Raw genomic sequence first — 12,062 nt, 5'->3', positions numbered from 1 at the left:
TATTTCATGCCCGACCCCAACTCTTACAAGGCCTGTCACAGAAGTGGCGCATGGACGGTCAGATCGAACCCCTGACTCAAGACACAGCACCATGGTTTTCAAACTGTACGTATGCTTCGCTCATTCCTACTCCTACTGCAGTCGAACACTTCTTCATAACGAGGACCCTCGCAAAGAACTCGCGCGGTCGTATCGTTGCACCCCCCCCCCCCCCCCGCCCGCTCCGCCAACTCGCACAGACAAAGCGAGACACGTCTGGCGGACCGAGTGTTGTTTGTTGATTCCCTGTCGCCTTCAAAAACCAATGGGAGCAAGAAAACTACTGGAAAAGGGTGTTCTACGGCGTATTTTTAAGCCCCTCCAGCTTCAAAAACAACCTAAATAAAAGGAGAGAAACCCACACCACCAAGTTATAGCAGGATGAAGCCAATCGAAAGTAAATGAAGAGGGGTAGAAACCCAAATTGTAATTTGACAAAAGCCAATTGTAGAAAAAGAAACCGAGTTATAAGCCGACATAAAGTAAAGAAAAATGAGAAGTAGGGAGCAGGAGTTAACGCGAAGTATAAGTCTGCATACGCACGGCATGTGGCGACTCGGGATTCCGACCAGCTTTTTATTAAGCCACAGAGCAGAAGGAAAGTATGGTGAGGGAAATTGAGGGAGAGAAGGGAGAGCAAGAGAAAAGGAAAGAAGAAAGAATCAGGACGGCAGAAGGGGGTAGGGCCTGAGGAGGCCTAAGCAGGTTCTGCAGGATGCCGGACAGCACGAGCAGATGTTCGGGTGAGCCGGGCTGCAGGAGGCTGGAGACGGACTGGCACTCGGTAGGCGGCTACCGGTGACTGACGCCGTGGTATAGGCGTGAAGGCTCGATCGTGGGGCGGTGCCCACCTGCTACATGTGATCGGAGGTCTCAGGTAGGTCCGACAGTGCGCCAGGCAGCAGAAGCAGATCTCAGGGGCCGCTTCACTGAATATCTGCGCGACTGAATATCGGCAAGAGGCTTGAAGGCGGTAGCAAATCAGTTTCAGTAAGTATATTGAGTATTCAGCAGAAGAGACGAAGAGGAAAAGGAGGGAAAACAAAAGGGATTGAGTCGGAAGGTCAGGCATTCCATCTATAGTGTCCCCGGAGACGAGCTCCACCTTAGTTGGCATAACTAAGGACTCTATAGAGCGAAAGGCGAAGAGCAAGGAGGGAGGAAATGGAGAGGGAAAGAGAAATGGATAGACAATGAAAAGACCAATGAAGAAATATGCATGGCTGAAAGAAAGGGCATGTTAGGAGTGGTCAGAAAAAGTGAACGAAGAGATAACACGATAAAGACTAATAAGGAGTGTCCGGCTTGGTTCGACGGTAAGAAGAGAGTTATAGAGATCAGCTGTCACGGTAGTCTGGTGATTATAATTCAGGAGATGAGCAATATGAGATGTGAGAGGAAAGTCGTTGAAATAATGTAGCAAGTCTGAGCATGGAGTGCCACATGCACAGTTACGGGTAGATGAGAGATCAAAGCGGAATGAGTAAAAATGGAAGCGGCCATGAGCGGTGATGAGGTGAATGATGGGTCTTTTGGAGGGGAAGAAAGTAACGTTCTTGATCCATTTAAAAGGTCCAGTGCCACGGTTCTCTCGCGTCCAATGAGCATTCCACTGAGCGAAGGAATAGGCACGCATCTTAGATTTTATGGAATAAGGAGTGGCAAGGAGGAACGAAGAAACACCATGGGAGGCGGCGGGAGTTAGCAAGGAAGTCCGCCGTCTCATTGCCATCGACGCCCTGATGTGCCGGCACATGAAAAAGAGACACCCCTCGCCGGGTAGAAATGAAAAGGAGGAGCCTGCTGATGTCCCGGACATAAGTATTGGTAGTTGTGAAGGTGTTCAGTGCAGTGAGCATTGACAGACGGTGTAAATGTGCAGAGGGGTGAAAGGAGGCACACTCCGTATGTAGGCTAGTGCCTCTATAGTAAAGTGACGGTTTCGGTGGCGTAAGAAGCGGCACCGATGTGTTTAAACTTGGCGACCTTAGTGATGTGGGCAGTTGGATTATAAAGTATGAAAGCAGCGCCAGCAGAGTGGGAAGTATGTGATCCATCAGTCTACACGTGGTAGGCTGGCAGAGCGGTAACAGAGGGTACCTCTTAAAATTGAAGGCGGTGATGAGAAAAACGAGATTTGAGGCTGCGATGACGGGGCTCAGTGGGTATTGGACTAGTGTCGGATTGTAGGTGTCAGGGCCATAAGAGGTAAGGGCCTTGAGCGTGAATAAAGAAAAGTGTGCATTTAAGCCGTAGAGTTAAATGGGGAGTGGTAGTGCATTAGTCAAGACGTGAAGAGACGAGGTACGCGTCGTACGAAAAGCACCGGTAATTGTAAGGAGAAGAGTGCGTTCGATAGAGGTTAGTTTGAGTTTAAACTGTGACGTAGGAAAAGTCAGCCACCAGACAGGAGAAGCATATGTTATGGAAGGAAGCAGAACCTGATTATAGAGGAGACGGAGAGCTGAAGGAGGCATCGAACAGTGCATTCGAAGGAACAGGAGAAGATGGGAAGAAAGAAGGCCTGCTTTAGCACGGAGATACGTTAAGTGCGCGTTAAAAGTAAGATGTGTGTCAAAGATGACTCCAAGAATTTTAATATTCGACTGAGATTTGAGGGCGAAACCGTTAAGGCGAACAAAGGGAAGACGGGCGCGTGAAGAGGAGTGGCTATTGGGGAAGTAGAGGAAAGAGGATTTGTCGGTACTGATTGTGAGTTTGGTGTGCTGTGTCCAGGTCGAAATAAGATTGCGAGTGAGAGATGCCTTAGATTCTAAGGCGCGACGATTAACTGCAGAGAGCACGATAGCAGTGTCGTCTGCGTAGTCCTGCGGAACCACGTCCGGGGGAAAGGGGAGGTCAAGCAATCCGTAAATAACAATATTCCAGAGCAGCGGACTGAGGGGTGACCCTTGAGGGCTGACCAAAGTAGGCGCGGCAGACACCTCACCAACCTGCGATCAAAAAGTGACCACGCGGTGCTTTAAGAAGGATTTTAGGAGTAGTAGAAGTAGAAGAAGGACCATTGTGGGAGCGTAAAAAGTGGAGAACGACTGGGTGCCAAACACTGTCGAAAGCCTCTTTCAAGTCTAGGCAGATGAGAATGGCATGCTGTTTCAGGTCTTTGTAGGGGTTCAGAGTTTAACGAAGGCGGTACAAAGCGGTGGACGCACTCTTCCCATGCATAAAACCGAATTGATGCGGATGAAGTAGGTTATTGGAGTGCAGAAAAAAGCAGAGTTGTTTTTTCACCCACTTTCATTGCCACTATTTATCATTTCGTTAATTCACTCAATAAGCACGAGTAACTTCCCCTGTGTTTTCCTTGGTGTCCTCGTTTGTTGGTTTCTCGTGATATGATTAATAAAAGTCGAGCCCCTCGGTTGACCCCTTTTCTTCTCGTTTATACCATTGGGTATGTATCGAGGAGCAGCTGGATGTGTGTCTGTCAAAGATTGAATGGTGGGGTAATTCGCACTCTCCGAACAGGAGGGGATGGGGCGACAACAAACCCACCCCGCGTGCGTTTAGTGAGGGTTCGACTGCTGAGCGGCGATAAGGTCCACGCCTGATCGACCGTGAACCAGAGGCATGAGATGGGAGGCGACGTTGTACGACACACACTCAATTTAATAAAGTGGAATCATGCGCGAGACATAATGAAAGGAAAAGAACATACAACTTCCAGTAGTGGGTCCTAGCTCGCGGAAGGCGTGCGAGTCACACAACACACGCCCTGACGCCACTCGCGCGACACTAAGCCCACCACGTGGGAACCATTAACACTCGCGAAATACAAATAAAATACGCAACACAAATGAAAAATACACGCGACAATAAATACGGCAAACACTAAACTAACAGGACATACAATAATTAACACTCGATGGCTAAACAAATGAAAGATTGAACGCGATTAGAAAAGAGAGTCCGATGGAAAGTTCTGAGAGCAGGCTGGAACACGAGGCTTATCTGGGGCGTGCTTGCCGAGGTCCCGATCTGAAGAGCGTCGGGCTGCTGCAACCTCGCTGCCGAAGATCCGGACGGACTTGCACTGTCTGTCGCTCGACCGGCGAAGACTTCGGCCTGGAGATCTCAGCCTGCCGACCACATCTTCAGCTGTCCCCCGGTGCACGACCCCACTCCTTCGTCCTCCAAGCTGCTCTGCCGCTCGCCGAGCCGCGTCGTCCCTCCGTCGCGCTCAGGCGACCCACGTGATGAACCCGTCGGGCGGGTTCGGGGACAATGGGGAGCGCTCTCCCTCATCGCCGTTCAAGCGGCGTTGCTGCTGCTGCGGCCATGGCGGCCATCTTGAGAGGAGCGCGGGCATGCAACTCTGTGACAGTGTCACTGGGGATGCGCCTTAGGAGCCAACGCGTATATGCCACTCATCAATGAGCCTTTTTTGACGTCAACTTCGGGAACTACAAGTAGCTCTACAACATCACACCTACACTGTGATGTTCACGTAATGCTATTTTTCTTGCAAATGACGGTTGGCCGTCGACGTCGTGCTTTTTCTTCGACTCTCAAAAGGCGCGTTCTTGCGAAATATGACCTTCAAGATCGCGTTTATGCTCTCTAAGGGCTTTCATAGAAGATATTGAGCTAAAAGGCTTTCGCTGCCACCGAAGCGGTTTCGAAAAGTGTTCTGATTTTTTTTGTTAATCACGCAATTACGAAGTATTTGTCGGAAGTCTACAAATATTACCATAGTGAATGCAGTGGTTATGAGCGATAACGCGTAGACTGGTGCGTGTATGATTTTGGCTCCCATATCCCATAGTGGTTCCTCGTTGCCATAGGCATTGTTGGTGGGATTGAACCTCTGACGCAAGATGCAGCAGAGCGATGTTCAAACCGTGTGAATGCTTCGCTCATTCCTACGCCAACTGCAGTCCACCACTTCTTCATATAGTACGGAATGACTTGCATAACGAAGGCAGTCGTGTAACACAAGTGGCGCATAGACGACGAGATCGAACCCCTGGCACAACACACAGCAGCACGGTTTTCAAACCGTACGAATGCTTCGCTCATGCCGACGCCAATCACAGTCGAGCGCCTCTTTTACACAACGGAATGACCTTATAACGAAGCAATAACTCTGTACCTGTTCTTCTGTGAGCTGTGCACTGCGCGACCTTTACAATGAAGTGACCTATATAGTGAAGGATTTCGGACGCCCCAAGCTCTTCGTCTGTACTACAATTCTTTGACGCGACTGGTACGTATTCGTCGCGTCCCACATAGCACGAGCTAGAGCACATGTATACGCTCTATTGCTTCCATTCGGCCACTAGAATCAATGACTTTCTTCCCTGCGTAGTGCTAGCTAACGCTTCGGGACGCTGTGATACCTAAACTGAACCCTTCCGTCGGAGTCGGTTCTCATTCCCCTGCACTCCTTTCCCCGAAGCTGAACACTATGAAGATGCTGCGAGACATTGTAGCCCCTTCCAGTTCGACCCAAGTTGTGCCGTTTATTTCTGGAGTAAGAAATTCACCAACGATTGTGATACTATGCGAAATATGCACGCGTTTTTACTTCGAGGTTTTTATTTAGAGACTGGCGCGGCCAATCTGTCTCGTGCGGGCCATTGCAAACGGAGGGAGTGTGGCGTGACTGCCTCGCTAATCGTGGGATCGCGAGTGGGCACGTGACGCCTGGACGCGATTCACAGCAGCCGCCGCAGACAGACCCTCCTTTCATGCAGCGCTTTGCTTCCCTATATGGTATCGGTGGACGCGCTCTCTGCATGCAATCGGTGAGGAGACGACGGCGCGATACTGTTGCGCCATCTTGCAAAGGTCGTCACCGCAGAGCCCCGTCCTCCCCCTCCTCCTCGTGGTTCCTCTACACCCTCCTCCTCCTCCTCTTTCCTCCTCGCACTCTGTTCGCGATCGCTCTTTTATCCGTCGCTGTGCTCCTTCGCTCGGTTACACCGACGCCGTCGGTCAACGCAGGAACGGGCGCCTAATAGCTGCGCTCTTAAATTATGGACAAAAAAAAAAAGGACATTTACGTCCACCTCTTCTTTTTTGTGTTGTTTCTCGAGCTGGTTCTCTGATCGCACGTGTGTCGGTAAGTTCCCGTTCTCTGTTCGTTGCAAATGTATTTACATTTGCAATGCTTCGTCATTCTTAACGCAATCTTCAGCCATGGTCCATTTCACACAGCTTAGCGCCACGAGAGCCACCGGTGGCGATAAGCGTGAATACGTCGGTGCGTTTGCGTTCGCCGTCGATGCACAGCAAACAGTCACGTACCGTACGCAACTATAGTTGGGAGGCGCGAGCAAGAAATATATACCCTAAGAGGAAGGAAAGCTGATGGATTGATAAAACGGCAAATGGCGACTACAAATCTGAGTGTTCGCCTTCGTATACCCCAAGACCCGAAGCTGTTACAGTTGTGGATACGAAGACAGGCCATTCCCATGGTACACGAAGTTCTCGCGTATGAATCACTCGTTTATTAATGTTATAACTACTAGACCACAGCAAAGGAGCGTCGGAAATGTGCAGTGTTCAGAAATGGAAAGGTAATTATTCGGAGCACGCGGCAGCTACCGTCTCTTTCTTTTTTTTTCTGCGCAACAGGTGAGCTCTAGGTGGTTGCCGTGGGACCAAATACAGTCATCCCCAGTGCGTCACATAGTATCTCACTCCCACTGCATACGACGGTGCATCAGCTCGGTGTCCCCAACGCGTACAGTCGGTGCAAAAAAAAAAAAAGTGCCGGCGACCCTGCGCTTCGAGTATCGCGTATCAATTGCTGAGCACCGTACGTGTACAATGTTGTATACAGACCACGCTGTTCTACTACCTTGTTTAGAAAAACGCTGATTTATGCATTGAAGCAAATAAGTAACAGGAACGCCAATGCATTTCGTCGGACACCTTAAACATTAATATCTCGGAACTGGAAAAGTCCTGAGAATTCGCTTCAAGGGGATACGCCTTGCGAACTCATCGGCTACCATTCCTAAATTGCAATATGCACCGTAAAATAATTAAGAACTTAATTAACGCAATTGTGTTAATTATTCAATTAAGCATACTGGTTTCTCGTAGGAGTGGTGGCCACCTCGTCGCGTAATTTAGTTTTGGGGCTTAGAATTGTGCCGTATGCCGAGAGAATTTTTCCTCTTCAATTCGGTGGACCTAAAAGAGGAACACGGCGTTTATGAAAAAAGAGTAACTGCGGTTTCTTGCGCGCAAGAGACCTTATCGTCGCATTTCCAAGCGCTGTACTTATAGTCGACGTTTTTCGCTGTCATCGCGAATTTGTCTTTCCTTCCATACTCCTCAGATCTGGGACCAGTATTAAAACGCGGCCACCGTCCTCTTAGCTTTCTAATTAGAACTCATCCATAGTACCTCTCGACACAGCTGAAAGACATACTGGCCGCGGAGAGGAAGGACACACACAAAAAATGGCAGTGGCTCAGCTAAGGTTAGGCCCAGGATGCGAAGCATACTAGCCTTTATTTTAGTTGTTGAACCACTGTTTGGCCTGGGGCGCGATCGGAGATATTTTGTTCGATACGCGTTCTGTTCAGTTGCTGCAACGTCACAAAGTTGCAGTATGCAAAATTTGTGACAGCGGGGCGGAGAGAGCAGCCAATCAGGAAGCGGTGACCTCCCCGGAAGTTTACTTCGTCGTTTGTCGTCTGCTTGCAAACAGTATGCTACAAAGCCAAATGTTTCTCGTCTTCCAATTGAATGAAATCTTTATCTAAAAAATGTATTTTTTCTTCTCAAGCCCAAACACGTTTTGAAATAGTAGTACGTGTGACTACTGCAATTTATAACTATTAGGTTCTTTGCGTCGTCCCTAGGTGGTGTCGCGCACAGTGAGAAGGAAAAAGAAAAAAAAAACTACGGGAAGAGCGGCGCACTTTTCAAGAGGCAGCGACAACATCCCAGAGGCTCGCTGACACCGACGATGTTGTCGATTTCTCTGTACAACCAACGAATTATTTGTTTCGAGAAACAAAAACGACGCTGGAATTCACTTTCTGCCATTGCTTCAAACGCGTTTCGCACCGCCACCCGCTCTCCTCCTTCCTCTAGAAACGCCAGCGCAACAATCTGTTTCCAACGGAAGCGCCATTTTCTAGAATTAAACTATGCATTGGATTCAAACGTGCCATTCCGCAGCCGAAAAGGCCGCCTGTTGGATCCAATCCAATCCACCAGACGCGCCATGCGAAGCCGTGTGATCGCTCCAAACTTCTCAACTCCCGTCGCGTTCGGACGAAATGCTCGGTGGGCGGATGATTGACAGGAGCGTGTCGTCATTTTGACGTCACCAAAAACGGGGCGGCGCCCCGCGGCTGGCGACGTCGGCGCGGAGTAGGCCAATCGCGCGCGCCGGTAACCGAACGAACGCGCCGAACAACCATCTCCGATCGCACCCCTGGTGAACTGCTGTTGCTTGGCTATATTTGGTTCGGCTAGACGAAGAAACAACTCATGCAGGCGAGCGCACGAGCTGAGACCCGGCTATGTAGCTACGCGGCCGCAAGCGAGCGCCCGAGTTGAGCCTCCGCTTTGCAGCTGTTCTGACGTCATACGGTAGCTACGCGGCCGCGCGCGGCGCAGCAAGGAAGAGCGTGGTTGTGCGGCTAGTATGCTTCCCATAAAAGGAACGCACGCTGACGACACACTGCCGGATTTTTATAGATTTTACAACTTTTCGACGCAAACTTATTTCCAATTTCTTTCAAGGCACGTACGTGCTCTGCACCTTCCGCGTTTCCATGCTACCAAACAAGAAGAAGAAGGAAAAAAAATGGCGCGAGGCAGTGGCTGACGGAGATGCGTGGGCCAGTTCACTCCTTCCACTGGTGGCCGCATTGGGGACTGCAGCACTTGTAGAACGTGGTCATGGGTTCGTCCGCCGATCGCGTCTGTGTCTGCACGAAGAAGGCGCGCCCGTGTCCGCACCTGGGGCACTGCTCCTCGGTCGAGTCGACGTTCTCCCAGGCGGCGGCGCCTCCCAGTACGTCGTCTACGTCCTTGAGCCGGGTGTAGACGCGGGTGCGAATGCAGCTCTCGATGTGGTACACGTACGGGCAGGTGTGGCAGGCGAAGTAGAAACCGTCCTCGCCTCGGTCCACGTAAAGCATATTCGCGCAGGTTGGGCAGAATCGAATCATTTTTTTTTCGGGGGTTTCTCCTTTGTTTCCTCTCCGGAACAGCTCCTGCCCGCGAAATGAGAGATTGCTTTAGACTGTCCGTGTACGGATTGACATTTGCGGAAAACACAGTGATTTTTTTTTTTCTCTGCCCAGTGCTTTTGAAGCTATGGGAGATGCCACAGACTCACCTTCAAGTCTTTAATTCCTTGCGGGCCCTAACAATTTCAAACACGATTTTTCTTTACCCGCAAGCGGTCGAATGTTGGAACGAGGTACCTGGTTCTGTCCGTGAGCTTCCACTGTCGGATCATAAATATATACATACATATATAGGCGGCTGAAGAAATCACGCTGGTCCTGGTAGTATAATGAATAAAAACAGAGTACGACGTACGTTGGATTTGCACGCATCTTATTAGCGTTTCAGCTGGTGGACCAGCCTTTGTCAAAGATATATATATATATATATATATATATATATATATATATATATATATATATATTGAGAGAGAGAGAGAGACCCTCCAGTGATTGCGTGCCGCACTACATATAATCGTAGCCGCCTACATTGAATTAAGTTTACTGCACTCCAGCATTTTTTTTTTCATTAATCCTCTAAGCTCACGCTGCTATAGAGGCAAAGTACGCCCGCCTAGCATACGAACGTTCGCTACGCTCATATTATTTTTATAAAACATTTGTATAATTAAAAAAGAAAATAAGGCACCCTCTATATGTAGCCGTGCCGATGTCTAGAGGGCATTGTGAATAATGCGTCGCGTCTACTACAAGGCATGATATTTCTATAGGATATATGTTCTGTTATCCGGCGCTGCTGTCGGCTTAGAAAGCTTATGGTGCAACTAGAATAACTACCATCACTCGGGGCGCGCAATATACTCTATACGCCAGCACCGAGTGTTTGGAATAGCGTCTAGTTTGGCATCGCATAGTTTGGAAAAGCGTCTAGGAAAGACAAGTTGGTGGAACGACGCGTTACAACTACAGATGCCGATTTTCTTTTTTTCAGCACACATAAATTGCCAAATTATTGTTCCGCGATGGTCGTGATCATCCAAGATGCGAATTATCTGCCACTGAGGCCTTCACAGCGGGACAGAACGCGCAAAGAGCCGATGGAACCATGCAGCGAGGCCGCTGCACGCAATTAATCACGGCCTCTCGATCAAAACGCATCGAGTTGCGGTACAATGACTCTGAACGCAGCCAGATGCGTGAGCGACACTGCAGCTGCAAAAACGACAGCAGTCGCAGATACAAAACAGAAATTCTGTGGCAAGACAAACATCTATACCTCAGAGCAGTGGTTGGCTGGCTCGCTGGCTGGCTTGCTTTGCTTTGCTTCGCTTCCTTGGTTGCTTGCTCCTCATTTGTGGCGCTTACCCACTACGGGGCATTGTCCAAGAAGTCGGTGGTTCTTGGCTTTTCCCCGTCGTGTTGTTGTTATTCTTCCTACCCCATATGTGGCTCCTACCCACTATGGGGGATAGGCCAAGAAATGGACGGTTGTTGTTGCCTCAGAATACGGCTCGTACTCACTAGGGCATTGGCTACATTGGAGGTAATGAAAAGTGCACCCAACAAAAAACAAATAGAGGTAAAATAAAGTCGCTGGTTCTCTAGTATTTTCTTACGGAGCGTGGTGCGCTGTGCGATGAGTTATTTTCTCCCTCTTTTTTTTTATTTCTTGTTGTTTAAGCGTTTAACGAGACGCCGATCCTTCTTTGGTAAAATCTGCGTGATTGTATCTATTGATTTAGGTGTAAAGAAGAAAAAAAAAAAGGCCTCGCTTACTTACTGCTGCTAAGCAGAGGTGGGCAAACGCCCTCATTTTTTTCTCTATCTCTCATGCCGTAAGTACCGCGCTCACCTAACCCTCACCCTCACGTTTAAAAATTTGACCGCTCTTCCGGACCCTCGTCCTCACCTAGAAAAACTTTATCCGCCCTCCTTCACAGTCAGCCTCACGCTGACAAGGCTACCACCATCCTTCTCTTACCTTGCGCTTTCTACAATTTAATATAAACTATTTGCCCGACTCGCGAGCTTAGTTTACAACGCTGATTGTCTAGTGCCATTCGTATTGTCAAAGCGTGTCACACTGCTTTGTTTTTGTGCGCTATACCACAGGTCGGCAAAATAAACGGAGCTCACTCAGACTCACTCACAAATTATATTTTTTTTGCGTAGACCACATTCGGACTCAGGCTAATCATCATCATCAGCAGCCTGGTCACGCCCACTGCAGGGCAAAGGCCTCTCCCATACTTCTCCAACTACCCCGGTCATGTACTAATTGTGGCCATGTTGTCCCTGCAAACTTCTTAATCTCATCCGCCCACCTAACTTTCTGCCGCCCCCTGCTACGCTTCCCTTCCCTTGGAATCCAGTCCGTAACCCTTAATGACCATCGGTTATCTTCCCTCCGCATTACATGTCCTGCCCATGCCCATTTCTTTTTCTTGATTTCAACTAAGATGTCATTAACTCGCGTTTGTTCCCTCACCCAATCTGCTCTTTTCTTATCCCTTAACGTTACACCCATCATTCTTCTTTCCATAGCTCGTTCCATAGACTCAGGCTCACCGAAATTCTACTCAGCCGAGCTCAGTCGAACTCCGACCATTGCGGCTCGAGATGGCGTTTGGGCCAGGAATCCACCAAGCTCATCGACGAGTGCGTTCGGTATTAGGAATGAAGGAAAAGGGTTTTATTTTACACGATTTACACTGGCTCCAGATACAGAAGCCCACTCCATACAGGAGCATATTAAACGGCAGAGTTCGCATCAGGACACCTCAGCCCCACTGCTCCAAAGGTCTCCGTTTTTAATACCGTCGTCTTCCCTAGGCG

The 12,062-nt window shown here is 49.1% G+C and overlaps 1 protein-coding gene and 1 long non-coding RNA gene across 2 annotated transcripts; both read right to left on the bottom strand.

The window, feature by feature from the left end:
• Positions 1-8,879: 8,879 nt before the first annotated feature.
• On the bottom strand, positions 8,880-9,176 carry LOC139060338 (DNA-directed RNA polymerase III subunit RPC10-like). Its single transcript, XM_070539446.1, has one exon. It carries the CDS (start codon positions 9,174-9,176, stop codon positions 8,880-8,882), a length of 297 nt encoding a protein of 98 aa, XP_070395547.1.
• A 36-nt stretch (positions 9,177-9,212) lies between these two features.
• On the bottom strand, positions 9,213-10,656 carry LOC135920520 (uncharacterized). Its single transcript, XR_010570273.1, has 3 exons — positions 10,504-10,656; positions 9,377-9,487; positions 9,213-9,251 (listed from the first exon to the last, which is right to left on the bottom strand). It is a non-coding gene; the product is annotated as an uncharacterized lncRNA (long non-coding RNA).
• Between the last annotated feature and the right edge of the window lie 1,406 nt (positions 10,657-12,062).

Source organism: Dermacentor albipictus, chromosome 5 (assembly GCF_038994185.2).
Source record: "Dermacentor albipictus isolate Rhodes 1998 colony chromosome 5, USDA_Dalb.pri_finalv2, whole genome shotgun sequence".
In the NCBI taxonomy this organism is placed as follows: domain Eukaryota; kingdom Metazoa; phylum Arthropoda; class Arachnida; order Ixodida; family Ixodidae; genus Dermacentor; species Dermacentor albipictus.
The sequence above is the reverse complement of the archived record's forward strand: the minus strand, read 5'-3'. Positions and strand labels throughout refer to the sequence as shown.

Excerpts from the sequence above, each read along its gene's own strand:
- LOC139060338 (XM_070539446.1), bottom strand. The coding sequence starts at position 9,176 with ATGCTTTACGTGGACCGAGGCGAGGACGGTTTCTACTTCGCCTGCCAC.